The sequence below is a fragment of the Larus michahellis genome, chromosome 8, assembly GCF_964199755.1.
Source record: "Larus michahellis chromosome 8, bLarMic1.1, whole genome shotgun sequence".
Classification (NCBI taxonomy): domain Eukaryota; kingdom Metazoa; phylum Chordata; class Aves; order Charadriiformes; family Laridae; genus Larus; species Larus michahellis.
In genome coordinates, this window is record NC_133903.1 from 7,610,051 (window position 1) to 7,635,385 (window position 25,335).

The window sequence follows — 25,335 nt, forward strand, 5'->3', positions numbered from 1 at the left end:
TGCATAAAACCACTCTTCCTGCTCACCTTGCGAGGCGACTGGAGCCGGGCAGGTGGAGGACAATCGGGGGCTTTGTGTCAGCCCTCCCTGCTGGCAGGCCCTAACAGCGGGACCGGGTAAGTCTCATTAAGAGATACAATGAATAGAGAAAAGTGGCAGCCTGCCCTTGTCATCAGTTATTTCTACATTTCAACATGAACTTTGTGCTGCCGGAGCTCCGTGGGCTGAAGCCAACTGTTTATCCTGCAGGCTGCTGCCCTGCAAGCCTCGGCTGCACAGACACGCTTGTGTTCCACCTACGGACCTCGCTCCGTCCAGACCCCAGGGAAAAGGATCTCCGCTACAAAGTCATCACCACAACCTGAGCTGCGCTCGTGCTAACACCCGCGTCCCGTGATGAGAAACGCCCCGTGGGGAACAGAGATCCCAGGTCGCCAGACTGTGATTTTTCTGAGTGGTCCAGGAGCCCCCCTGAGAACTTTGCGATTTTGAGATCTGCCAGACAGACACAACCGACTGAATGAAGGCAAGGAAAAGCTCAACAGAATTCCTTCATGTGGAATCCATCAAGGGAAAATACGGCTTTTAGACATTTTCCTGTCAAACGTGGCCCAGGACTGATCAAACTCAGCCAGAAGGCGGCTCATCTTGGGAGTTTCTCGTCATCAAAGCACTAGCAGCTCCTCTCCCTGCTCACCTTCTTTCCTTCTGTAAGTCAGAAATGAGCTATTTCAGTAGAAAATCACCATTTTGTTCTGGCACACTGCTTCTGTGGCCAGCGTGAGCCAACCAGCCATCACGGTCACTCCTCTAAAACAGCAAAACTGAGAGTGCAAGATTGCAGCGTCCCGTGCTGCAGCTCTGATGAGAACGGGAACGGTGTTGGAACAGTCAAAACCCCAATTCTGCTTCTGCAAACCGAGGCGTTAGAGACCAGGCAGCGCTCCCTGCAGCACAGCCCGCTCACTGGCTTCTGCTGCAGCCGAGCTCAGCACAAGAAATCTGAAAAAATCGCTGCCACACGCAGACGGGGTGTTCTCCCCATTGAGATTTTAACAGCCTCACAGCAGACACTTTTCTTTAAGAAATTTATGCCCTGCCAACGTAAGGCCCAGGAACGAGGCAAAACCCTCTATAAAACATCATTTGTGAAAGAATTATTGTGAAGGGGAAAGCATTCTGCACTGTGCTCTGCTCTTACTCAAAGGAGCAAATCCCAGCCCATGCTAAGAGCCCCGCACAGCTCTGGGGGCTTGAACCAGATATATACTCCAGAGCTTGGATTTCTTTCCCCGATGCTGCACATGAGGAGTAAAGACGATGATACACACAAACTGCGCCCCTAACTCACAGGATTTCCACACAGCTGCACCAAAGCTCACAAAGAGACCGCAAAATAAGACACCACCAGGGGAAAGCAGGTTTCTAAGTTTAATACGGATTCAAGTAGAGGCTTAAAAACCGTTTGGAAGTTGATACAGAGTTTAGAAGCATGACCGACACCTTCAGCAGCACATTTCAGCATACACGAATTGAGGTAATGGTTCCCTTGTACAGTGCTCGGCAGGGACAGTGCGCTACTTGAGCAAGGCTGAACGCCTCTCTTGGCATTTACTACTTTATTTGACATATTCTGAAATTATAAGCACCAGATACAGGAACCGAATGAACGAACACACCATTTTCGGACCCTACCTGCAGTAAACCCATAATGTCCATTTCCATGTTACCCAGATAAAGTGAAAAGTTCTACCTCTAAGTATTTCTCTGTGACTGTGTAAACCTTCTAGCTGGAGACTGGAAGAGGGAAGAGATTACCCGTGCTTCCTTACACAACCCCCAGCTACAAAGGAACACCCTTTTACAAGACCAACTAATATTCTGGTAACACCGAAAGACAATACGAACTGCACGGTTATTGCTGTACAAACAAGGTGGCAAGTCTACTTGTGTTGAGTATCCGAGTGGAAGGAAATGGCACCGACACACTGCTAGAGCTGTTCAGCCGAACAGTGGGAGAAGAAGGAAGGCCGGTGTTTAAATTTATCTGCTGACAGTGGAATCTATGGAATAAAAGCATGTTATTTGCATATATAATTTTTCACTTAATTCTGTAATGCAAAAGCTTTCAACTGTGGCCTTCGATTCAGCCAGCATAAAAATCTACCCCGTAGTCTGAGCATCACCCAAACCCACCTAAAGATCAAAATGAAATTATCACCTGAGCAAGCAAGCACTCCTCTTCAGAGAAGCAACTGGTGCCAGGCCCCCACGCCAGACACACGTGGAAGATATTAACGTCAGGTATTTAAAGGAAGCACGTGCCATCGCCACACACAGCCAGTATGCTCTCAGGCTTATTTCGGTGGAAAGCTGTACTGTGCACTACATCCATCCCCCCTGGATCGAGTGTTAATTCTGATTCTGCAGCTAAAGCCAAGGCAAGCGGCTATTTTGATGCTGAGGGAAGTACAAGGACTAACTCGGTACTAATCCAGTTATTTCTGGGAAGCAGCAGTAGTGAAGGACGTCCTATGTGGTTACAGACTTTCTGCATCACCAAATGCAAAAGCTGAGGAGAATTAAACCTACTGTGACCAGTACATTCCTCCTATCCTCCCTTCTGGGAAACAAGATATATTATCATATACTATACTTAAGTTTATATTTTAAATATATTCTGATATATATTTAGGATCAGGGTAGTTCTTGTATGTACATGTACTTTACACATACATCCAACGCTTGGACAAATACACTATACAGAAGACACCGTTTGTGTTCTGCGAGTGGAATCATGCTAATCTGCATCACAAGTGCAATTTGCAACGGTCAAATAAAGGAGACAAGATTTCAGTTTCTGTGACCTGACGCAGTGGGCTGCACTGCTTAACAGGACCCCATCTGGAAAAAAAAAAAATATATTTTTTTAAAAATCAACCTAAGGCTAAGCGCTAATTCCGCTAGCCACCACAAGCTTTTCCAAACACAGCTGCTAAGTTACTTCACACTCCAAGAGTCTTTTCCCTGAATAAACCAGACAGAGCCACAGCTCGTCCAGGCGAGGACACACCACAAGATGTGGGGTTCTTTTCCTCAGATCAACCAGCTCTACTTTCAACTCAGTCTAGAGGACAACGTGACATCATATATCACAAACATTTGGATAGATGTGTTGCTTATAATTTAAAAAAAAGCCCCAAGCCCACAAGACGTGGGTGACACCATAATGCCCTCTTTGTTTCAAAGTGCATTTAAAGACTGAGATGTAAACAAAATCATATTGAGAGGACAGAAAGGTTAAAAAGCTAAGGGTTGCTAACTCCAGGTGGTATCCTAGTGAGTACATTACTGTCACAAGGTGATTAACAGGGGCCCTCCTTGGGGTACCGCTGCAGAGGCTGCAAGCACTTCGCTATACTAATCCCCCAGTGCAGGGAGAAGGTCGGCTATGCTATCGACATAGTAATCAGGAACCAGGCTCTGCCTGGCAGGACAGTCGCTCTCCTGGTGGCCCTTCACTTCGTCCAGTGTGGTGACCCCGGTAAGCGTCAGCAGGGTGGTGAGGCCGCAGCTATTGCCCATGAGGATGTCTGTGTCCAGCCGATCTCCCACCATGATGGTACGAGCAGGATCAATGTTGAACTCGCTCACCACACAATCAAACATGTACCGGTTGGGCTTTCCTATGATGAACGCCTCGCGTTGGGCTGCCGTCTCCACTGCTTTTACCAGGCAGCCAGTCCCTAGGGAGAGAAGAGAAAACATTGATTAGAGGCTGCAGGAGATTCTTGGTATCCACACGAGCTGATACAGAACCGCAGAGTGTTACAGACAGGACAGGCAGAGTCCCAAGAGAGGCGGTGCACAAAACCTGCCAGGAGGCTGGAATACCATCCCACATAGAGACCAAAAAGGAACCGCTATTCCCCGAGTAAAGGATCAACAAGGATTCCTCCCCTTTGGAGAGCGCAGTAAGGAGCAGGGGAAGCCCAGGCTCCTGGATAATGCTACACTGAGGTGCAATGAGATGCAGGGCTGGGCCCGGGGGACCCTCAGAGACCAGGGATTTGCCACGGGTGGCTCTGAATGGGCAGGGGCCACCACCCCGCACCCGCCGGGCAGTAGACAAGGCGCCCGCACGCCCCCCCGGCCCTGCATTCCCCCCGCCCCGCGCACCGGGGATGGCGGTGCCGCCCTCGAGCGGGAGCCGGTGGTCGCGGTTGGTGCCGACAAGGAGGCAGTCGGGGCCGCCGCGCAGTAGGTAGCGCAGGGCCTGGCACAGCTTGGCGTAGCTGAAGTGCTCATCGAAACCGACCAGGACGGCGCGCACGGCGGGGTCGAGCGGTGCCTGAGCCCAGTCGGCGGGCGAGGGGCCGGGCAGGGCGGCGGGGCCGGGCCCCAGGTGCGGGATGCCGACGGCCTCCAGCTCGGCGGCGAGCGCGGGACTGCCCAGCACGTAGGCGGCGGCGCCGGGCGGCAGGGCTTGGCGGAGGTAGCGGGCGGCACAGTAGGCCGAGCCGAAGACGTGGCGGGGCTCGGCGGGCGGGAAGCCCAGCTTCCGCAGCTTCTCAGTGTAGGCCGCGCGCGTCCGGCTACTGTTGTTGGTCACGTAGCAAAGGCGCTTGCCCGCCGCCGCCAACCGGCTCAGCGCCACCGCCGCGCCGCTCACCGCCGCCTCGCCCCGCCACAGAACGCCGTCACAGTCGAAGAGCAGCGTGTCGGCGGCGCTGAGCACGGCGCGGGCGGCCTCGGCCTCCAGCCGCCGGCACTGCCGCGGCCCGCCGCCTGCCATGGCCGCCATCTCCGCCGCGCCTCAGCCGCGCGACCTCCCCCCGCCCGCCCCCATTGGCCGCGCCGCGCCGGCCCCGCGCCCCCATTGGGCGGTGGCAGCGGCGGCCCCGCCCACCCCACCGGGAGCCGCACTCGGTGCCCTCTCCCGCCCTTCCGCCCGGCGCCACCGGCTCGCTCCGCTCATTGGTCGCCCGCCTCATCGGCCCACCCCCTGCGCGCTGCTATTGGCCAGAAGCGCGCGGTCACCCGAGGCGTTTCGCGAGCCATTGGGCTGTCCAGCCGCCCCGCGGGCTCGTTAGGTAACTCGTTAGGCAACTCGTTAGGCCCCGGTCCGTCCGGGCACGGAGGTCGGAGGTCACCGGGGCCTGCGGAAGTCGGGCACTTAGCGCCGTCCAACGGCACCCGGGCCGCGGTTGGCCCCGGAACCCCCGCGTGGGGCCGCGTTCCCCGCCGAGCCCCCGTGGCGGCCCGTCCCGCGGCACGCGGCCCGTTGTTATGACGACACGGCCGTAAAGCCGCCATCTTGGCGGTGCGGCTCGTTGCGACATGGAGGCCGCGATGGCAACGAGCGCGGGGCCGGCGGGGCTTACGGCAGCCGCGGCCGAGAAGCGGGAGGGGGCGGCGGCCGCGGGCTCCAGCTCCGCCGCGCCGCCCGCCGGCCCCGCCACCTTCCTCAGCCTCCCGGCGCCCTTCAGCGAGGAAGGTACCAGGAGCGGGGCGGGCGGTGCCGCCGCCACAGGGCCCCGGCCGGAGCCGAGGGGAAAGCGGAGCCTGGGGGGCGGCAGGGCCCGTCGCGGGGTGAAGGGGGGCCGGTCTGTGGTGGTTCTGTCTGCGGGGAGTCTCCGGGGCCCGGCCGCCGGGGGATCGCCCCGCTCCGCCCCAGAACCCGCTTCAGGGCAGGGGCGAAAACACCCCTCGGTACCCCCCGCCCCCGGGTCCCTTCTCTGCGGGCACAGCAGCTCACCGGGCCGAGCGGAACAGAAGTTTTCGGTGTAAACGGTGCCGTGTTTTCCTAAACCGATGACTGAATTTTAAATCCTAGATGAAGATGACGTGCATAAGTGTGGTCGCTGCCAGTCGGAGTTCACCTCCTTGGAAGAATTTGTGCAGCACAAGTTACAGAAGGTCTGTCAGCGCGCTCCAGAAGCTCTGGCTGCTGCATCAGCAGGTCTCCTCAACCAAGAAGTACAAAAGGTGACAGCAGGCTTCTCCTCAAGCCGTGGCTCAAAATAATTAGGATGCAACGGTCTGTTGGGTTGGAGGGGAGAGAAAAGAATACAATGTTTTTAAAGGTAATAAAACCTTTCTGCTAAAAATGTTATCTGTTACAGCAGGTCGTTCCTTCTGTCGAGGAGTCCATAACTGTTGCTCATATAGTTGTTGAAGCATCTTCAATAGCAGAGGAAATCAGCAGCGCATCAGCTATAGTAGGTGAGCTTCGAGACGCTTGCCTTTATACCCCTGCTGGGTTAGGAACAGTTTGCTCCTCTGGTGTCCTCTTCTGTTTGATTTGTGTTGTACTTGGATATGTGACACCTCGGTGTCACTGTGACTTGGGACTGAGCATTACCTCAAAGGTGCGAGAGAGGCATCCCTAGAACAGCTTTGCAATTCTCTCCGCATTAATACAAATTAGATTTAAAGCTCTGTTCCAGGAGTATCCATTTTAATATTTATGCTGCAATAACGAGAACTTTGCAAAGACCTGTGTTCCAGACTTAAAGTGACTCTTTCTCCTTCTGACTGCGTTAAATGCTGAAACAGTAAATTGCTCTAGTTGTGTAAAGTTCTCTTCTGTAAAGAACATAACTGTCTCTTTATCCTGTTCCCAGGTAGTGGGCACATCAAAGAAGTCATTGTTGCAGGAGACCATGTTTTTGAAAACCCAAATGGTCATGTTGATGGGGAAGTCACTGAAGAGCAAAGCAACCCTGACGATCAGGAGCAGGATATTTCCACAGAGCTGATAAAGGTTAAGCTGCTGGTTAATAAAGAAGGGCGATATGTATGTGAATTATGCCAGAAGACATTTAAAACAGTGAGTATCACTTCTGCTGTGTCTGGGTTAGCGAGTTGTTTAGGCTAGCTGTGAACTAAGATATCTAAAGGCTCGACGTGCTTCTCTGCTGCATGTTACACTTTCAAAAGGACAGTTCTAATTTCAGAAGGAGCATTGTTGTTCTGTACAGTTGAAACGTAAACTCTTTAGCTATTTGGAACATCTTTTAAAGTAAAATTCTTTCTGTAGGCAAGCATCCTCAAAGCTCACATGATCACTCACAGCAGCAGAAAGGACTATGAATGTAAACTCTGTGGAACTTCCTTCAGGACAAAAGGGTCTCTGATTCGACACCATCGGCGTCACACTGGTAAAACAGCTCTCCAAAATAAGAGTTCCTTGTTGCTGGAGTGCACTGTGCGTGGTTATCTAGCTTCCAGTGGAATTTATTGCTGCTTTCCATCTGCTGCCGAGCTCAGACCATGGAGCTCCCCAATGTTTGGGGTGCTGGGAGGCAAAACAAGGTTCTGGGATAAGCACAGTCTGCTCGCTGTAGAAAGCTGAAAGCGTTCTTCTAGCAGTTTATCGCCTAGAGCTAATACTGGCCATGGTTAATTTAATACTGTTGTTTTGATTCTTGTCATTTCCAGATGAAAGACCTTACAAATGCAAGAAATGTGGGAAAAGCTTCCGGGAATCAGGAGCTTTGACTCGGCACCTGAAATCTCTGACACCTTGCACTGAAAAAATCCGCTTCAACATGAACAAAGAAATAGTAGTCAATAAAGACGATTTGCCAGCAGGTCAGTGATGCTTGCATTGCATCTGATAAAACCGAGCATGGTCCTGGCACTTGACTATAAATTCTTTCTCAGTTATGAAAAAAAGTTATTTCTTAGGTATTCAGTTTATAACTTCTATCCAGCATTAAAGTAATTTGTAGAGGTAAACTATTAACCTGAAGCACATGTAGCCAGGTGTTGGCTGTGAAGAATGTTTCAGAATCTGGTACAAAGATGGCTTTAACAGGCACCTCATATTGTGATACACATTTTGTGTAGGGCACAGCAAATTGGTGAGGGGTGGCAGTATGCCAAGTGATTTATTGTGCTGCTTTTCTTGAAGGATCCTGTAGTTCAAACGCAGACACCGTTGCATCAATAGCGAGTGAATCCATCGAGACTTCACCTGTCATTCACCTTGTGACAGATGCAAAAGGAAACGTTCTTCATGAAGTCCATGTCCAAATGCAGGAACTTCCTGTTGTAGATGCGAAATCCCTGGACCAAGACGTGAGTGTCATTTCTCTTAAATATCCTTCATGTGTTTTATGCAAAGAGGTATTTTGAAGTATTTCACCTCATAAACAAAATTTTCTTAGGTGCTAAGAATAAATCCGTGCGGTGGAAGTAAATGGTTAATTAGCTTCTTTTTCATCTGAGAATATAGAATGCAGACTCTGGTCTGACCTTGTCTGGCCATCTGCCACTGCTGAGCTTAGCAGCACGTGTATAGCGTACACCCTACACAACCAGATACACTACGTATCTGGACGATACAGAAAATTAGAGGGTGTTTTTGATGACTATTGCCTGCTACAAGACTCTGGTAGGAGCAAAGGCTTCTTATCCCTTGGACTATATGTTTTTAGAGTACAGAATTCAACTCCCTCCCCAATCCGAGATCATTCCCTTGTTGGGCTTTCAACCCTGTATCACAGCGTTACACACCCTAGAAAGAATGACTGTCGGAGCAATGTTGCTGTAAAGAAAGGGCTAACTGTGTTATTTGCTGTACCAATTCCGGACTATTTATTCCTTCAGCAATCGCATCCTGAGGAGCTGCCGTGTGAGGGGGAAGTGAACAGTGAGAATCTGCTGAGGCAGGCCATGAGGAATTCGGGTATTGTGATAGAGAGAGTCGCTATGGAGGAAATGCAAAAGCCAGATGAGCCTGCTGTAGCTGCTACAGAAGAACTAGAGAATGAAGTGGTGGAAGTAGAAGAGGAGTCTTGTGGGGAACAATGTGTTGAAGTAGAACAAGTGGAGTCTGTATGTTTGTATTCCATAAATAGATTAATTTTTAAATCTTCCTTGCCTGCGCTTGGTTGTGGACAGCCCTGTTAGCCTCACCACCCTGCACGTTACCCTCAGCGCGTTTCTCCCTGTGCCTGGTTTTTTATGTCAATTTTTATAGTTATGTTTCTCACACATGCTTTAAGTGTAGCGTTAATATGCATGTGCACGCTCTCTCTTCTGTTAACAATATAGATCTATTTCTTGTCAAAGCTGGAGTGTTTAATTGGGAATTTGATTAGCAGCACTTTATTTATATGCACTAGTATAACAATATTTATGTTTTACTGTTTTCTTTCTGACAGACAGATGCAGAAAGAACAAATGGGTACAAAAGTTACATTTGCCCACACTGTAATGAAGCCTTCAGTGAAGCTGCTTCCCTCGAAACACACATCAAAGGTCATTTAGGTAAAGTTCTACTGCTTATGCTGTTTTCTAAAATGCACTGTCTTACTATGATCTTAAGCATAGTACAGCTTGCTTTGTTTCAGATTCCTTCCTTTACGTGGCTGTTAGCCATGCAAAATCAATTGATTCTTAACACACAAATATGAAAAGGTTTACTTTGGTTGAGCTCTAGAATAGAGGGTAAAAAGAAATACTAATTCCATGTTTTATGGCCTGCACTGCATCCTTGAAAGTAGAGTTTTGTGATGAGGCCAATAAAAAGGTTAGTGAGCCAGAATAGGTCGACAGGCTGGAACTCCTGCTTGAAAGGCACCAAAGGCCGGAAGAGCAATATTTGAGCAGAATTCACTTATGAATGAGACAAAGCCCATACACGCAATTGAAAAATAGAATTTCCCACCTTCTCTGGGCTAATTATTTTCTAATAATTTTCCTATTTTTGCTACAGCTTGTACTAGATACTTGCTATTGCTGGTTGTCCCGTATGAACCATGCGTTCTCTCTCTTTCTGTCTCTAGATTACAAGCCTTTTAAGTGTGAAGAGTGTGGCAAAGAGTTCACCAAGGGCTATCTGCTAAAAAAGCATCAAGAAGTGCATGTCAATGAACGGCGTTTCCGCTGTGGAGAGTGCGGCAAGCTCTACAAGACCATTGCACACGTGAAGGGGCATCGAAGAGTGCATTCTGATGAGCGGCCGTATTCCTGTCCCAAGTGTGGCAAGCGGTACAAGACAAAGGTGTGCCTCCCTCACAACACACTTGCCTTGAGGTTTTCCTTTCCAGAGCCAGGGACTGGGAGAAGTCAGGAGGCTTTGCTCCTGAAAGAACAAATGCCAGCTCGCCTGCCTTTTGTAAGAGCAGAAGCTCCAGAAGGAGCTTTTGTTTTAGTGGGGAAAAGAGGGACAGTCTTAATAAAACCTTCACATTTGTGAAGAAACTGTTCCTTTGTGTGTGAAAAAATTAAATAGTAATAAACCCAAGTATTTACCATATCTTACATGAGAAGAAGCCCTCAAAGGTGTTGAATTTTACCCTAGAAGCCAAAATACTGCTTGCTTGAGTTTGTCATTCCCTTTATCTGCCCTTCTCTTGCTTCTCTCTTTTTACAGAATGCCCAGCAAGTTCATTTCCGTACGCATTTAGAGGATAAGCCTTATGTCTGTCAGTACTGCAGTCGAGGCTTTCGGGAAAAGGGCTCACTGGTCCGCCACATCCGGCATCACACGGGGGAAAAGCCTTTTAAGTGTTACAAGTGTGGACGAGGGTTTGCAGAGCACGGCACTCTTAACAGGCACTTAAAAACCAAAGGTGAGATGGCAAAGCTCGTCTGCATTGGATGTGTTTTGTTCTAGAATTTGGTTTGGACAAGCTGCTTTTTGGCTGAAGAGTGGATGTAATGACCTTGGTCCAAGGCTACTCAGTTATCCGCATCTCAGTTGCATCAGAAGGAGATGCGTTATTTTATTTTTTTTAATCTACATTAAGGAATATTTCTATTGTGATCTTTCTGACCAAAAATGATGTTGAACAGCCAGCCATAAACCAGTTCTAATATAAAATCTAGATCACGTAAATAACGACAAAGATAACAAAAATAGAATTTGCATTAAGGATCTTAACTGCAGGAGTGCTGTGGGCTCCCTGCTCCAAACTCTGGCTTAAGTGGTCTCGGCAGTGTCAGCACTGCCCTAAGTGGGGAAGACAGACCCTACCCTGTACAAGAGTCTACCCCAGACTGTAAAGTGGTTCTGTTCCAAGGCTGTACACAAAGAGGGAGAAAATTAATGTTTTCGCAAAGTAATGCTAGAGAGAGGTTGATTACTGTATTGGGAAAGAGGTGAGGAGACTGTAAAACTTACATTGTTACGGTTAAAGTTGCCAATTGGGTGTTTTTGGCATTACATTTGTACTAGTTTTTGGGGTTTATGAAATCCTGTAAAAAACACAAAGTATGGATGTTCTGCAAGGAAAATGTCTTAAGCAGAGTTTTAACTTCTCACAGATAATCTTGTTTGATTGGATTAGTCGTACTGGACCCGCTGCTCTTTAGCTCCTAAGCATGAATTTTCAAAATTCTTCAGGTAGTGATGATGACGTATTGAGATTGTAAAGGACAATACAAGTTTACTGGAGGAAAAAAAATAGTTTCCTAGATATATACTGAAGTGTAATGCATAAGCAGAAAAGATATACCACTTAAAATATAAAAGTCTTACCGTATGTTCTTCGCGTACGGCTTTTGAAATCCTGCATGGTTCTACGCATCTGAACTTAGTTGTGTATTTTTTGAAGTCACACTGGACAGTTGCTCTGCTCGAGGCTCAGTCCTATTGTCTGGTGTCATGTAGGCCTCTCGTAGGCCATTATTTGTCCTGTCTTGGTGGGATGAGAGGCTGTTGTCTGACTGCTGGTTGCTTGTCAGTGACATCCTGTTAACAGGGTCTCGTTTGTGCTGTGTAGTATTTTCCAGGTATTCCTGTATTTGAGATGGTTATGAAAATTAATGTTTTCCTGGCATTTTTGGAATACCATTCAGGTGGCTGCCTGCTTGCTTTGAAAGAGGTGGAAGAAGTGATGGTGTCTGAGGAAAGTCAGTCAGCTGACAACTTAGCTGCAACAGTCATTTCTGAAGATCCTCACACTGTTTTGGTAGAGTTTTCTTCAGTGGTGGCGGACACTCAGGAATACATCATCGAGGTAAGAGGTGGGGCAAACAGCCTTCTCATTCTGAACTTACCATGGTATTTTGTCAGTAAAAACTGCAGTCGTGCATGTTCATCATCTAAGCTTTTGGGAGAAAGTAAAACAGGATCTGGCCAATGCTATCCCTGCCTGCATGACCCTAGGAATAAGTAGGATTAACCTTGTTCAGAAGGAGAGCACTGGGAGCCTACTCGACGGTCTCCGTATCTCAAAGGAAGATCCTTTGAAGTGGAAGATCCTCCACCCTTCTGAAGCCCTGCACATAACGTAGGCAGGAAAATGAGAACGCAGTGAAGATTGACAGTAGTTCATCACAAGGCTGAGACCAAGAATTTCTGACCATACCAGATTTTATGTCCTCACAAACTTGCTTCAGCTTTCCCTCAACTTTTACCTACTATTTTCTCCCATTTCTATTTAGCTTATTTTGTTCAAAATAATCTCTGTTGTTTTTAACTGTCCGTGGCTGCCAAAAGCAATGAATTACGCATTTTGCTTTCTCCCCCTTCGTGACAAAGAGCCAGTACTCATCCGTGCAGAATGACACAGTTCATTTATTGAGTCCCTTTACTGCTGCCATAGTTTTTCTCCAGTAGGAGAAAAATCTGCCAGTTGGCCAAGTCCTGCTGAGAGAGGATGTTCTCTTTCGGTTATTTGTGAGCACTTTGCATTACTTTCAAGTAGCTCTTGATAATGGGATTTGGAGGGAATTTCAAAGAGGAGTTGTCCTGAGAGTAGCTGCTGCATTATGTGGGAAACAGAAAGACTTTTGTGAAAGATCTTAGTGTCTTATATCTTGGTAATAAAAGATTTTTTGGGTAATAATCTAAAAAGTGAATCGTCATATTTTGTCTTTCAAGACTGCTACTGAAGACATGGAGACCAGCGAAGCAACGGAAATAATAGAGGGAACAAGACATGAGGTAAAGCATCTGCATAAACTATTATTTTGGGGACTTGCTGTAGATGAACCAAATCACTTCTAGTGTCTAAAAGTCATGCTAAATAAATCCAGCTTCAAATAATTAATTCACCTACCTCTGTAGTTTTGCAGACCTGTCTGTATTAAACCATAATACTGGTCACAATGGGTTTGACTGAGCTCTGTTAACCCCAGATCGTCCCAGTGATGGTCGCTACTGACTTGTGTACATAGCTGCCAGCTGCGTAGAATTGTACAATAACACTTCAGCTGTGGAGAAATGGTCCTCTTAAGGCATTCCTGAGTGCTAAAACTAATGGTTGCTGCAAAGTTAGGGGCTGGCTAGGCTCTTGAATTGCATTCACTCAGTTGAAATGTCTGGGCGTGTATTGTTAAGGTTTTTCTGTACACAATAGTTTGACTTTCTGTAAGAAGTGCCCTGCTAGTGCAACATCTTCAGCAGCATGAGGTGTGACAAGTTCTAGGAGTCTGCTGTTCTCGGGGTGATGGGAACTTCAGTGAACAGCTGGACAAAACAGGAATTAAATGCTGCTTGTTTTACTGCTCTGCTGCTCATCAAGCAGGGTTTATGGTGATGATAATTGTCTGTATTTCTAACAGTACAATACACTGAGAAATAATGTGGCCTCATTTCTCTTCATGTAGGTCGACAGCCACATTATGAAGGTTGTGCAACAAATAGTAAATCAAGCAAACTCTGGTCACCAGATCATTGTACAGAACGTCACCATGGCAGAAAACTCTGAAGTAACCACAGATGCTGCAGACACCATCACCATTGCCACCCCCGAAAGCCTCACGGAGCAGGTCGCTATGACGCTGGCGTCTGCTATCGGAGAAGGAGCAGTGCTGACCACAGAGGGTAGCATCAAGACGGAAGAAGCAATGGTGACGATGGTGGCATCCGAGGACATTGAAATAATGGAACATGCAGGAGAGTTTGTGATCGCCTCCCAGGAGGGGGAGGTGGAAGTGCAGACTGTGATTGTGTAATGAGCAGCATGCAGCTAGTGACAGATGTTAATGTAAAGCTTACTATTTTTCTCCAGTTTGGGGAATTTGATCAGTCCTAAGTTTGCCATTATAATTGTTCAGAGAGCAAGGGAGAGAATGCTTCTATAGGTAAGTGGCTTGACAGGATGGTACAGCCCCGAGATATTTTCTGTTTAAAATGGAAATAACAGTAGTTTAAAAACCTCTGCGTGGTTATACTGTGGAAGTGACTGATACGTCATATTTGACAGGCTCACTATTTTGTACAGCTGCCTCAAATAAAGGAAGATCCTTTGCAAAGCATTTACCTCTGACCACAGGACAGTAGTGTGCTGGTGTTTAAAAGAATCCAGAAAGTGAGCAACTACGTAGGGTCTCATATGAGACTGCTTAATCATATGCATTTAAAAACCAATCAAGAAAACCAAACCTAAGGAGTTCCGGTGTGCATTCACCACCACTCAGAAAACTTTCATGCCTTTAACCTCACTACTTTAGTCCTCCTAAGGCATGGTACTACAGTATTTTTCTTTGTATTTTATGTCCTGGGCAAGTAGCCTTATGTACTGGTCTATGAAAGAATGCATTATTGTACCCTTGCAATGCCAGGCAGGCTACTCTGAGAGCTAGTCTGTTGGTGTGTAAAGCCATATTGTATATGACCTTTTTTTTTTTAAACCATATACGGATTTTTAATTGCATATTGTACAGATTCAGCATGTAAATAAATACATTTTTAAAAATAAAGTTATTTAAAGTTCTTACTATATTTTTTCCAATTTCTGCTCTATTATCACTAAACCAAGAATTTCTGGAAAGAGAAGAGAAGGGAACAGGGCTACTTAACCTTGTGCGTAAGAAACCCTCATTGTTGGGTGAGTCAAACACGCTGTTTTTCCCTAAACAAGCACAAGCCTCTAAAAGCAGCCAGTACATCTCTGCTTTGGAATCTTTCAAGCGATGCCTAGTTGGAGGGATTTCAGAAGGTGATTTGCACAGCTGTAAGTTTGCTTTTGTCTTCCACTGTTAAGGCGGAGAGTTTTCTTGAGGGACACCAATGAAGTGCCTTTCAGTGTCCACCTAGAGAATCATAGAATCTCTGGACAGAAGCGGAAGACTATCACTGCTGTGCTTCTGAAGTGGCCTGTTCAGTGATGCAGGTGGGCAGCCCTAGAAACAGCCTCAGCAACTGTAACTTCTGCTGCAAAATGCCCAAAATACAGAGAAATGCCTAAGACGTGGTTGAGCCTCTTACTGTGAACAGGTATATCAAACAATGGAATAAAGATGAGAAATGCCGGAAGGATTAAGTTTGTAATCCGTCAAGACCTCTATGTCCAGAGCTCAATATCAAATACCAGAAACCCTTTTCAGGATGCTGAAATTTTGCCCCAAAGTCCCACATTTTCATGGCTCTAAGGCTGAAAGGACATCTTATTTTGAACGAGCTGAAACTAGCTATAAAGAAAGAGACTTACCAGGTAGACATAGCACTAATAGTAGTTTCCTTTCTGAAATTAAGGTGCTCCATACTAGTACAAATTTGCCGTAGAACATGGTTTCTGCAGGCTAAGAATCTGCCCATAATCATGGGGTTTTCCAGCTAAATACATGAAACCTATTCCATGTATTGTTAACAGTAATGGGGTAATCATTTGTGAAAAAGGTACTCACAAAAAGATGAGGCTTCCTCAAAATTCACAGCAGCTCTTTGTTAGCTCATCCCTTGCTTGTACACACAGACAGGAAGATTCACTTCAGTAAGATGGACCCAACTTGCCTCTCCGTACCAGCAAATTCACTGCTGGTCCCTCTTAACACGGAAGCAAGAGGACAAGGCTTAACCTCAGAGATCTCACCAAGTGAAGTAATTTCCACAGTGCTCTGTTGAGACATTGTTAATCAGAATACTGCTGCAAATAGTAACTCACAGCTGAATACAGCCAGCTGGGAGTTACCGTTTTCCTGCAGGGGAAACAAAAAAAAATAAAATAAAATCACATGAATAGTTGACAAATACTTGCATTGAGATGTTTGTCGCTTCCACATGTGGGGTTTTTCTATATTCCTGTAAAGTCTCCTGCAGGAAGACCTACTTTAGATGTACCAAAGTAACTTAGGAACTCAGTTTGCCTATTCCACAGAGCTATGATGCAGCATAGAAACAGTAATTGTAAAAAAAAAAAAGTGTTCCTTTGTTCCTTGTGTATGTGTTCCTTAGCTGGACCTATCTCTAGTACAGCTTGCTTTAATACTGCGATTGTGTCTGAAAAGACCGAGAGGCCACTGTCGCAACTGGTACGAGTAGTGTTACAGATGATAAACTCGGGAGAACTCTAGTTTTTTGAAGACTGGTTGGCTTTATGAAAACATAGTTTCCAATTACTTAATTGAAATGCAGTCATCTTTTTACAAAAGTTGTTTGGGGCATCAAAGCAGAGTGTTGAAGTAAAGTCTTACAAAAAGTTAAAAAAAATGCATAGATAGAGAGTAATATCTTCAGGTTTTCTTCTTTCTTTCCAACACTGAAGGGGGCTTAAAGATTTCCTTTAAATTCATCCAGACTCCTCTAGAATAAATGTTTTCGTAGACAACTTGTCTGTCATGAGGCTGCAATGTTAGATGGTGGGAACACCCATATCGTCTGGATTTACACCATTCATTGGAAGTTTGGTTGGTTAAGGCCAAGTACAGACTGAAGCAGCAGTAAGCACCCAGTACGAGTGTGAGAAGAATAACAAAACCAAGCATGAAGACAATCCTAGGAAAAGTCAAGAAAAGGTGCTGCAAAGAAAGAAAATAACAACTTAGTTAAAAAGTTGGAGCATTACATCACGTGGAAGCGTGCGACCACTGCAGCACGCCAGCTGAAATGCGGATCCATACGCACACATAACTGTGCGGCCCCAGAGACAAGGACGCAGCCCTATTCCCCATCCAGCTCAGTGATGGTCCATTCTGGATTGAATCTTTGAGTAAAGCATAATTTCCAGAAATGCATTTCCTCACAAGCCTTGCTAACGTGGGAGTATTTTCTACACCCATCTATCTCTGAGTGTTTGTATTTCATATTGGAGTTTTGATTGTTTGTTTTTTGTCACTTTTTTAATTAAAAAAATCATTAATGCAGATCATCTGAAAACAAACTGCCAAATGAAGAGGCTACAATCTGGTACAACGTCGGGTTTTGCTGACACAATACAGTTTAAGTAGCTCTTTTTCTGAGTTAAATTCCAATGCTGAGGAGCGGTAATGGTACTGCTCAAACACGAGCAAACATTCCCTGACCAAGATCCCTTTATAAGGATTCAACGCTGAAACATCTGTTGTCTAGGATGAGGAAAAGATAAAGCATTTACTACTATCACCTCACTGCCATACAGAAAGGGATGAGGGGATTGAAATGCGAATGACTCAAGTGCTAGAGAGACTCAAAGTCACCCCTTGCTTGTATGTGAGAGAAAATACCCAAGTATCTAAATGCCAGGGTAGCAGGGTCCTGCTTTAGCATCTCCATGAAAGTATCTCAAGGACTGTTAACTGTTTCCTAAACGTTATTACAGTAGACTGTCACCGGAACATAACGTCATTCTTTATGAATCAGATATGAGTAAAAGCAGTCTGTAAACAAAAATACGAAAAATGGGAGAGCCGAATGAAGTGCTGTAAGAAAAATACCATATTTTTAAAGTATTCTGCAATGGCAGTTTTTTAAACTTAATGAGGCCTGTACGCTGGTAAAAAAAACTGTGGTCTGTCCACATTCTGCCTGTGACAACAGGTGGACTTAAAAGACTTCTGAAAGCAAAGACTGAGATAAACCTTTTTATAGGCTAATAACCCAGGCAGCGTAAACTTACCTGAATAAGGAAGAGAATCTCGACAGCATGCTCTTGTCCTTGGTCGTCAACGTAACTCCCTTGCATCATATTGGACAGCAGCACCACTTGGATGAGAAATGCTGCTGTGATGATGGCAATGGTGGCAGCCATAGCAGTCAGTGTGAAGAGGTAGAGGAAGAAATACTTTGCATTGAAGGCACCGATGCAGTTGTTGACCCACACGCAGTGGTGATCAAAACGATGTACACATGTATTGCAGAAACCTGATGAGGAGTGAGTAACAAGACAGTTCAGTTATTTGTTTTTTTAAGAAATCAATTTGATTTTTTACACAGTTTAGGATAGTTTTTCATCTGAAAGAAATCTGAGAATTATGGTCATGATTTAACTGATAGCTTCCTAAGCAAATACATTAATTTCAATTGCATATCATAAAAAAACCCAATACTAACAGCAAAGACATGTATCTCATTTCCTCTTTTTTTCACCAAGACTGCAGCTCAAAGGCTTCGGTTTCTCTGACAGTACTGCCTAGAAAAGCCTATGAAAGGTAGAGGTTGTAGCGCCCTGCTTTATTTCAGATGACAACAGCAAATTCTGCAAGAGAAACACAAACCCCTGAACTCAGGTCTTGACAGGTGATAATTTTTCATTTAACTTCTAGATGCTCAAAAGCCTGTCTGTTCCTGACCCAAACTGACACCCTTGGAACTGGTAATTTCTGTGAGAAGAAACAGCAGCCAAACAGTTCTACGGATGGGGAAAGGGCAGCTGTGATCCGGGACCCCAATAAAACAAACACATTCCTCTGTGCATTGAGCTGGATAACCGAACAGATGTAGTGTGAACTGCAGTTATTGATGGAGAATTAATTTGGGACAGTATTACTGTTACGCTTAACAAGGAAGTTAAGATTCTTACGGCAGTGTTTTGATCTGGCTGGCTTCTCCATGTTGCACGTAGGACACACGATGCCTTTCTGAAATAATACACCATCATATTCGTAAATCTTAATCAATGATGCATGATTTGATTTTGTTATTACACCTGTGAAAGAAACAAGAAAAACAGTAAAAGTAATGGTGTTTGTAACATTTTTTAGGTTCTGTTTTCAAGCGTCTACAGCTCACAAGCAGCATGAGCTTACCAGGATTGGCCCGGGAGCAGAGAATGAAGCAGCCCATGTTCCCAGCCAGCAGCAGGTAGGGCAGCAGCAGGAAGAGGAGGTGGAACTGCAGCTCCCAGCAGTAAACAAACACTTCCCATGTGTATTCCCCATACACTGCAGCCTGCAAGGCTATGTGCAGGACAACAAACAAACAGCTTCTGGAACAAAAAGGGGACAGTCTATTTAATACTCAGCATCCTGCTTAACAGGTCAAGTACTCTCAGAGGTGATCAGCAAAGACTTTCCAAATGCAAGGAGACACCTCTTTTAGGTTTTCAGGCCAGCATGGATTGCATGTTAATAGCGTTTTCTCCATCCAGTGGCTTCTCCTTCTCTTCTTCCCACATACGCTCCTTTAAATATGCCAGCTAAATTCACTTCCATTATTGTCATGTCCTTGGGATTTATTTTTTTCCAACAGAGAGTCAAGTACAAAGCACCCTTGGTGCTGACAAAACATGCCATAGCAATAGGCCACAAAACATTCTGCCAGAAGACATTTGCTGTGTGCTGCTCTGAAAGCAAAGAAAACCTCTGTAAAAGGTAATCTTAAAAAAAAATAAATGTAATAATATAAGCAGCTGTTATGAAATAAGTGTGGTGGGAGGTTAGCAATGGCCAACACTAGTTCCAACCTGTCGGCAGACCTACAGCTTCTTTGAAGCAACTTGCACAACCACTTGGCATGCAGGTTTGTTTGGGATGCAGCATACTAAGGAACAACTTTCAGCAGCCTGGCAAACAGATGCTCAGAAAAGCCACGCATTAGGAGAGCAATGTTCACTTACTACAGTTCTCTGCATTACACGTCAGTTTGCTGGACTTTTATTATGAGTTTTAAGTAGTAATGTTTATTTTACTACAGCAGGAAGTCTGTTGCAGACAAGCTCTCCTCTACTGCTCTCTGCTACACCATTCCTGTGCAATCCAACAGGATCCTGCAGGGTTTCCTCCCAACTGCAGGGCTACAAGAAGACACCCTCAAGTGCTGTGCCTCACTGGACTTTCACGTGAACTGAAAAATCTCTTGCTTGAATGAGGTGATGCGGTCGAAGGGTGTGTGTGGAGGATCAAAGTGCCTCTAGCGCACCGCATAATCTAGCGATGACAACTACACCAGACTCATCAGATAATTGCTCTGTTGCTGACTGCACATTTGACAGCGTAACCACTCTCTCTTGGGCAGCGTTAACTTAACAGCAGAGAATCTACACAGCAAGCAACAGAACAACTGCAGCGCACATTCAACAGCTGTAGATGTTATGCCCCTGAAGTGTCTGTCATACTGGAGTTGCTGCCCCCAGAGGAAAGGTATTTAAATCATTCCTGAAGCAGATCCTAAAGCACCAAAGTTTACAGGAAACTACAAAATTCATCTTAATACAGCAGGCTGCAAGTTGGCATCTGTGCAGCTTCTCCTTGAGCCACCTGGACATTCAAGCTGCTGGACTAAGACTAATGGGATTTGAGGGAGAGGATGGGGATCACTAACTCTGTCTAAACTCATTCTGCAGCTGCCAGAGAGTCTGCTGTAATTCTCTTGTGGATGCAGTCTCCCACCAGTGTGACCAACATCTGTTACACTGGAAGCTACTGAGCCACATTATCTTTATTTGTCAATACGTTAAAAAATTTCATGGTACCATCTTCTCAACAATAAGCAAGGAACAGAAAGACAAGTGTGGCAAACCCTAAAGGGAATCCATAATCCCTGACAAGCACCCCTAAGGAAGAGAAAACATCTAATGATAATACCGAAAGCTCTGATGGTGGCCAAAAATACTAGGAAAAAATAACATCAAAAGCATAAAACCAAAGTGAAATACCTTGTGTGGAAGAGCCTGTGAAGTGCCCTCTGTGTCACTCTCTGGAGCTGCGTGGGGATTATAAACGACAATACCTGAAGCAAATGAAAACACTCTGTTACCCGAATTGCACATCACTTCTGCCTCGTGGAACGTTCAAACAAAAACATAAGTCACCTAATCCCTCAGATATATATCATTGTAACCGTATCACTGGGGCGGAAGCTCATTTTCAGAAGCATTTGTGCTCCTAAGAACATAGGCAGGAATGTTGCTGGTGTTTTCAAAATGGGAGTGGGGTTCCATATTCTCGGGAGCCCAGCAGGCACAATCAGAGGTATCTGGGTTAATGTGTGAAAGTTATAAGGAGCTTATATCGGGTTATAGACTGGGTAACTGGTTAAGCAGGGGATAGAACTGAGTGATTTCCTAACTACAGTATGCTTCATCAGGACATCTGACAGATGCAAGCGAAGATAAGCAAAGGGATAAAGCCTGCTATCCTCCACAAAAAGGAAAAAAAAACCCAAACCAAACAAAAAACAAACCAACCAACCCCATCACCCCCCGCCTAGTTTCTTCAACTATAGCTATGATCCAGTCTGATAACTCCATGTCTATCTAATTCCCATTTCAAAACCAGCTAGATATAATGAAGAAGGAAACTAACTGTCTTCATTCAGCAATAGTCTGTGACTGCAGAATCGCGTGGCTCTGCTGTTCAGAAGATGACAGATCTCTATAGCAACACGCTGCTCCTTCAGTGGTGGAGGAATTAGAGCAGCTGAGCCTATTTCTAGCTGACATGGAAAGAAAATATGCAGTGAGAGGTTCTTGTCTCCGATGTGAAAGACCAGAAGGCAAAAAGCATATGTAGAGTTGAGAAGATGTTAAATATTTTTCTTTTAACTGTTATGCCTCATATCAGCAGTTCAAGTCACAAGCCTTTTTTGAAAGAGGCTGTGTACTGCACTAGGAAACACATCAGACAACTAGACAGAAAAGCAACTTGCACGCAATTGCAAAATTCAAATTTAAATCACCTGTATGTGTGTTAGTACACTCCACCATTACATTCAACACCCAGTACTCCCCCACACACAGTAGAGCAATCCCCTGTATTTCAGCCATTCCTTACACCAAAGCAAAAGGCTCTTACAAGTATGATTTGTGCTTGCAGTGATGATCAAAGTATGAGAGAATGAGAAGGCCTGTACAATGAATACAGCCGTCTCGCACAACCGAACTGCTGTCAGCAAGGAAAACAGACCGGGGGTGGAAGCCGACTTGCCACAGACCTAGAAACAGCTGTGCCCTGTGCAAGTTAATTATTTCATGCTGCTCACAATGAATACTTTAAAAGATCTTACAGGAGCACAGTCAAACAATTTCAACAAACTTCCAGGCTTATATGCTTCATTAATTACAGTCAGAAATGAATTTGAAATACAGTGTCTAGAGAAATTATTTAGGATTACCTATATTTATTTCATGCGTAAAAGTATCGATTACATTTCTCCAGACAGTGACTTTACATCACAGCAGTATTTTAATTGCTGATTGTTACACATGCTTCATAGAAGCAGCTATTAAGGAATATGGGCAAATAATACATTTCTCAGCACAATGATTTGCATGTCTATAAAGCAAAATAAAAGAAAGTATAATACTAGTAATAAAAAAAATCAGTCTGTTTAGACTCATGTAAACAGCATTAAATATTTACAGTTTCAATTATAATTCTCTTATCCTTTCCCTTCCACCTTTTTTTCCCTTCTTCATTCAGACACAGCCCAATAGACAGAAAAATAAACTAGTAGCTTTTCAATTCATTCTCTGTTTTTACAATAAAATGGCAATTCTTAATCCTCTTCTAAAGCCCTTCATTCCTCTCCCTTTCTTAGGAAACAACAGCCTGAAGCATTATTACAGATTCTCATTAAAGAGCTTCCCCTAAAATATTTGCTACCAGTTATAATTATCTCCTTATTTTAATCCTCAAACCTCCTCCCACCCTTTTCCTCAGCAAATACCACAAAATTTCAAATACCTGGAGCCTCATTATTAATTTCTCAAAGCTGATGTGTTACGATGTTACTGATCAATGTACTTTTAGCATTGTAAGAAGTTCCATCCTTACTATTACCCTGCGGTGACTGCAGCCAGCCAGACTGGCATGTGCAGGAACAGGAGCTGTAAGATGCAAATGGGTTTTTTTTACTACCTGCTTAGGCAGGATTTCATCAGCTAAAATGAAGCGTATTTCTATTTTCAATCAATTAGTACTTACTTGAGAGCAGTTGTCAAAATAGGATGAAATATGAATTATACCATATCATCACTCTAGCCACACATACTAGCATTTTTTATGAAGGAGAAATACAGCCATTGCACTAATTTTAGCACAATTAACTAGGGCAGACCACCAGAACAGGGGCTGATCATCGCTCTGAAAGCTCAGCTCTTTACCTGGCTTGCACCATTGGCACTTCTTGCGAGGAAACCCTCCTTTCTTCCTGAGCAGATGCAGAGCAGAGCAATAGTAGTGAGCACAAAACACAAGTAAATCAAGAAGAGCGTCAGAAAGTCCATCCTGAGCCCTGCAATACAACAGAAGCAGCTTATTAGTGCCCCTCAGTGCTCGCTCTCTGCAGCAGTGCCTGGGCCTAGCCGTGCTTCACACCGTTTAGTGCATTGCTATGACACAGGAATCATAGAATTGTCTAGGTTGGAAGGGACCTTTTCAAGATCATCGAGTCCAACCGTTAACCTAACACTGCCAAAACCACCACTAAACCATGTCCCTCAGCACCACGTCTCCCCATCTTTTGAACACCTCCAGGGATGGCGACTCCAGCACTTCCCTGGGCAGCCTGTTCCAATGCTCGACAACCCTTTCTGTGGAGAAATTTTTCCTAATATCTACTTTAAACCTCTCCTGGTGCAACTTGAGGCCATTTCCTCTTGTCCTATCACTTGTTACTTGGGAGAAGAGACAGACCCCCACCTGGCTACACCCTCCTTCCAGGCAGCTGTAGAGAGCGAGAAGGTCTCCCCTCAGCCTCCTTTTCTCCAGCCTAAGTCCAGCCGGCACACTCCATCCCCTCCGCCACAGCAGAGGATTTATTTCAATCTTTTATGTGCTTCTGCACAGGCCACGACCCAGCGACAGGGCAGCTTATGGAGGGAGCAGCTGTGTCTGCCAGGCCTCGGGGCTCTGCGCCGGGCCTGCGGCCTCCGAGCCCCCGGGCAGCGGGAGCCGCAGGGTGCCCTGGGGACACAGTCGGGGCTACGGGGCGTCGAGGGTCCCCAGCCCCGAAGGACACCGGGCGGGAGGGCGCTGGCCCCGGACTCCCCTCATCGGGTCGCCGCTGCCGCTCCCCAGAGGCCGGCTAATCGACCGCCGAGCTCCGCCCCCGCCGCCCCGGTCGCTCGGCGATCTGCGGCGGCGGAAGGGCCTGTCGCATCCGGAAGCGGAGGTGCCCGGCCGGCCCGCTCTGCCCGAGGCCCGCTCGGGAGGTCCGTTTATCAAGGATGGCGCCTCGCCAGCCGGCGTCCAGCACCCGCCCGGGCCGGGCCCGGCTGCTCCGGGGAAGGAGCCCGTCCCTCGGCTGAGGGGAGCGGGTTGGCGGGACCGGGCCGGGGCCGCCACTGGGCCACACACCGGGAGGTGGCTCCAAAGCGATCAGGCCATGCCTCCTGAAGGCGCCGAGGCTGGCAGGGAGAGCCGCTCGTTCTGGCCTGCCTCCCTCCTCCGCAGCAGAACACGAAGGTTAAAGGAGTAGAAATAAAAATTATCATTTTTGTAAATTCCAGAGTTGTGTGCAGAGTTCTTACGGTCCCGGGCAGCCCGTTACCATGAGTTGAGTGCAGTTGATGTGTTTTCTTCTGTTTGCAGGGGTTCTGTGTAACACTGCCAACTGGCATGGCGCATCCCGTGTAATTCCGTAGAAATCCGCAAAAACTTCTTCAGATTTGTTGCCTTCGGTGAAATCTCTAAAGCAAAATCCTTTTGTCTTCTAGTGCAGCTCTGAGCACTATATCCCCTTTTAATAGGCAGCCTCCTCTCACACCATCACGTCCCATGTGCGGTAAGACATCGGGGTGAGTGTGCTGGAGTCCCCGCAGGGATCTCATCTGGGACCGGCCTGAGGGGGACCAAAGCTGCCGGAGATGAACGTCCTGTGCCGGTTCCTTATGCGGTGGCTGTCAACTGAAACCGTCCCCGCAGCCGGCACGGTCCGTGCTCTCTGGAGCGCCGCTAATGAGCGGCTGATTGGGTTACGCGGTGCCTGGGTAGAATTTGCCATAGAAACTCAGCCGGTTGCTGCCGCCGGGTAACTGATCCAAAAGCTTTGAGGCTGCTGTGATGATTTTGCCGGCTCTGGGTCCCAGTCTGCTACTGGCTGGATCTCGGGCACGACAGGTAAGCTCTCCGTGGGGTGCTCAGGCTGCTTTGACACCGAGAGGAAATTAATTGGCTTGGACAGGAGACATGGCGGCAGGAGGTGAGGTTGGGTTTCAGGAAGGAGATCTTTTTTCCTCTGGTAAGTTCTTGGCCCACAACATACCAAACCAGAAGCCGAGAGAGCGAAATGCAGCC

At 46.3% G+C, this 25,335-nt stretch overlaps 3 protein-coding genes across 5 annotated transcripts; 1 reads left to right on the top strand and 2 right to left on the bottom strand.

The window, feature by feature from the left end:
• Nucleotides 1-1,417: 1,417 nt before the first annotated feature.
• On the bottom strand, nucleotides 1,418-4,835 carry PGP (phosphoglycolate phosphatase). Its single transcript, XM_074596487.1, has 2 exons — nucleotides 4,180-4,835; nucleotides 1,418-3,746 (listed from the first exon to the last, which is right to left on the bottom strand). Exons 1-2 carry the CDS (start codon nucleotides 4,802-4,804, stop codon nucleotides 3,421-3,423), a joined length of 951 nt encoding a protein of 316 aa, XP_074452588.1. The 5' UTR covers nucleotides 4,805-4,835; the 3' UTR covers nucleotides 1,418-3,420.
• A 363-nt stretch (nucleotides 4,836-5,198) lies between these two features.
• Nucleotides 5,199-14,682, top strand: E4F1 (E4F transcription factor 1). 2 transcript variants are annotated; one of them, XM_074596481.1, is made up of 14 exons: nucleotides 5,199-5,497; nucleotides 5,837-5,988; nucleotides 6,126-6,225; nucleotides 6,627-6,832; nucleotides 7,043-7,163; nucleotides 7,444-7,596; nucleotides 7,919-8,085; nucleotides 8,617-8,844; nucleotides 9,174-9,279; nucleotides 9,798-10,015; nucleotides 10,388-10,586; nucleotides 11,815-11,975; nucleotides 12,842-12,904; nucleotides 13,570-14,682. In XM_074596481.1, the coding sequence occupies exons 1-14, from the start codon at nucleotides 5,341-5,343 to the stop codon at nucleotides 13,915-13,917; spliced, it is 2,379 nt and encodes a 792-aa protein (XP_074452582.1). In that variant the 5' UTR covers nucleotides 5,199-5,340; the 3' UTR covers nucleotides 13,918-14,682. The 2 variants fall into 2 exon arrangements, with proteins under 2 accessions (XP_074452582.1, XP_074452583.1); XM_074596482.1 differs by having other exon boundaries at nucleotides 6,129-6,225.
• On the bottom strand, nucleotides 14,592-24,179 carry ZDHHC4 (zDHHC palmitoyltransferase 4). Of its 2 annotated transcripts, XM_074596483.1 has the most exons (7): nucleotides 23,740-24,179; nucleotides 23,202-23,332; nucleotides 20,754-20,827; nucleotides 18,907-19,085; nucleotides 18,681-18,806; nucleotides 17,778-18,022; nucleotides 14,592-16,701 (listed from the first exon to the last, which is right to left on the bottom strand). In XM_074596483.1, exons 2-7 carry the CDS (start codon nucleotides 23,322-23,324, stop codon nucleotides 16,417-16,419), a joined length of 1,032 nt encoding a protein of 343 aa, XP_074452584.1. In that variant the 5' UTR covers nucleotides 23,325-23,332; nucleotides 23,740-24,179; the 3' UTR covers nucleotides 14,592-16,416. The 2 variants fall into 2 exon arrangements, with proteins under 2 accessions (XP_074452584.1, XP_074452585.1); XM_074596484.1 differs by lacking the exon at nucleotides 20,754-20,827 and having other exon boundaries at nucleotides 15,611-16,701; nucleotides 23,740-24,144.
• Between the last annotated feature and the right edge of the window lie 1,156 nt (nucleotides 24,180-25,335).

What these genes read in the sequence shown, in the direction of transcription:
- E4F1 (XM_074596481.1), top strand. Translation starts at nt 5,341, where the DNA reads ATGGAGGCCGCGATGGCAACGAGCGCGGGGCCGGCGGGGCTTACGGCA. An exon ending in CAGCGCATCAGCTATAGTAG is followed by an intron (nt 6,226 to 6,626) that starts GTGAGCTTCGAG and finishes TCCTGTTCCCAG; the next exon opens with GTAGTGGGCACATCAAAGAA. An exon ending in ACACCATCGGCGTCACACTG is followed by an intron (nt 7,164 to 7,443) that starts GTAAAACAGCTC and finishes TGTCATTTCCAG; the next exon opens with ATGAAAGACCTTACAAATGC.
- ZDHHC4 (XM_074596483.1), bottom strand. Translation starts at nt 23,324, where the DNA reads ATGGACTTTCTGACGCTCTTCTTGATTTACTTGTGTTTTGTGCTCACT. An exon ending in CACAGGCTCTTCCACACAAG is followed by an intron (nt 19,086 to 20,753) that starts GTATTTCACTTT and finishes TTTTTGTTCCAG; the next exon opens with AAGCTGTTTGTTTGTTGTCC. An exon ending in AGATTCTCTTCCTTATTCAG is followed by an intron (nt 16,702 to 17,777) that starts GTAAGTTTACGC and finishes CTTTCTTTGCAG; the next exon opens with CACCTTTTCTTGACTTTTCC.
- PGP (XM_074596487.1), bottom strand. Translation starts at nt 4,804, where the DNA reads ATGGCGGCCATGGCAGGCGGCGGGCCGCGGCAGTGCCGGCGGCTGGAG. An exon ending in GGGCGGCACCGCCATCCCCG is followed by an intron (nt 3,747 to 4,179) that starts GTGCGCGGGGCG and finishes TTCTCTCCCTAG; the next exon opens with GGACTGGCTGCCTGGTAAAA.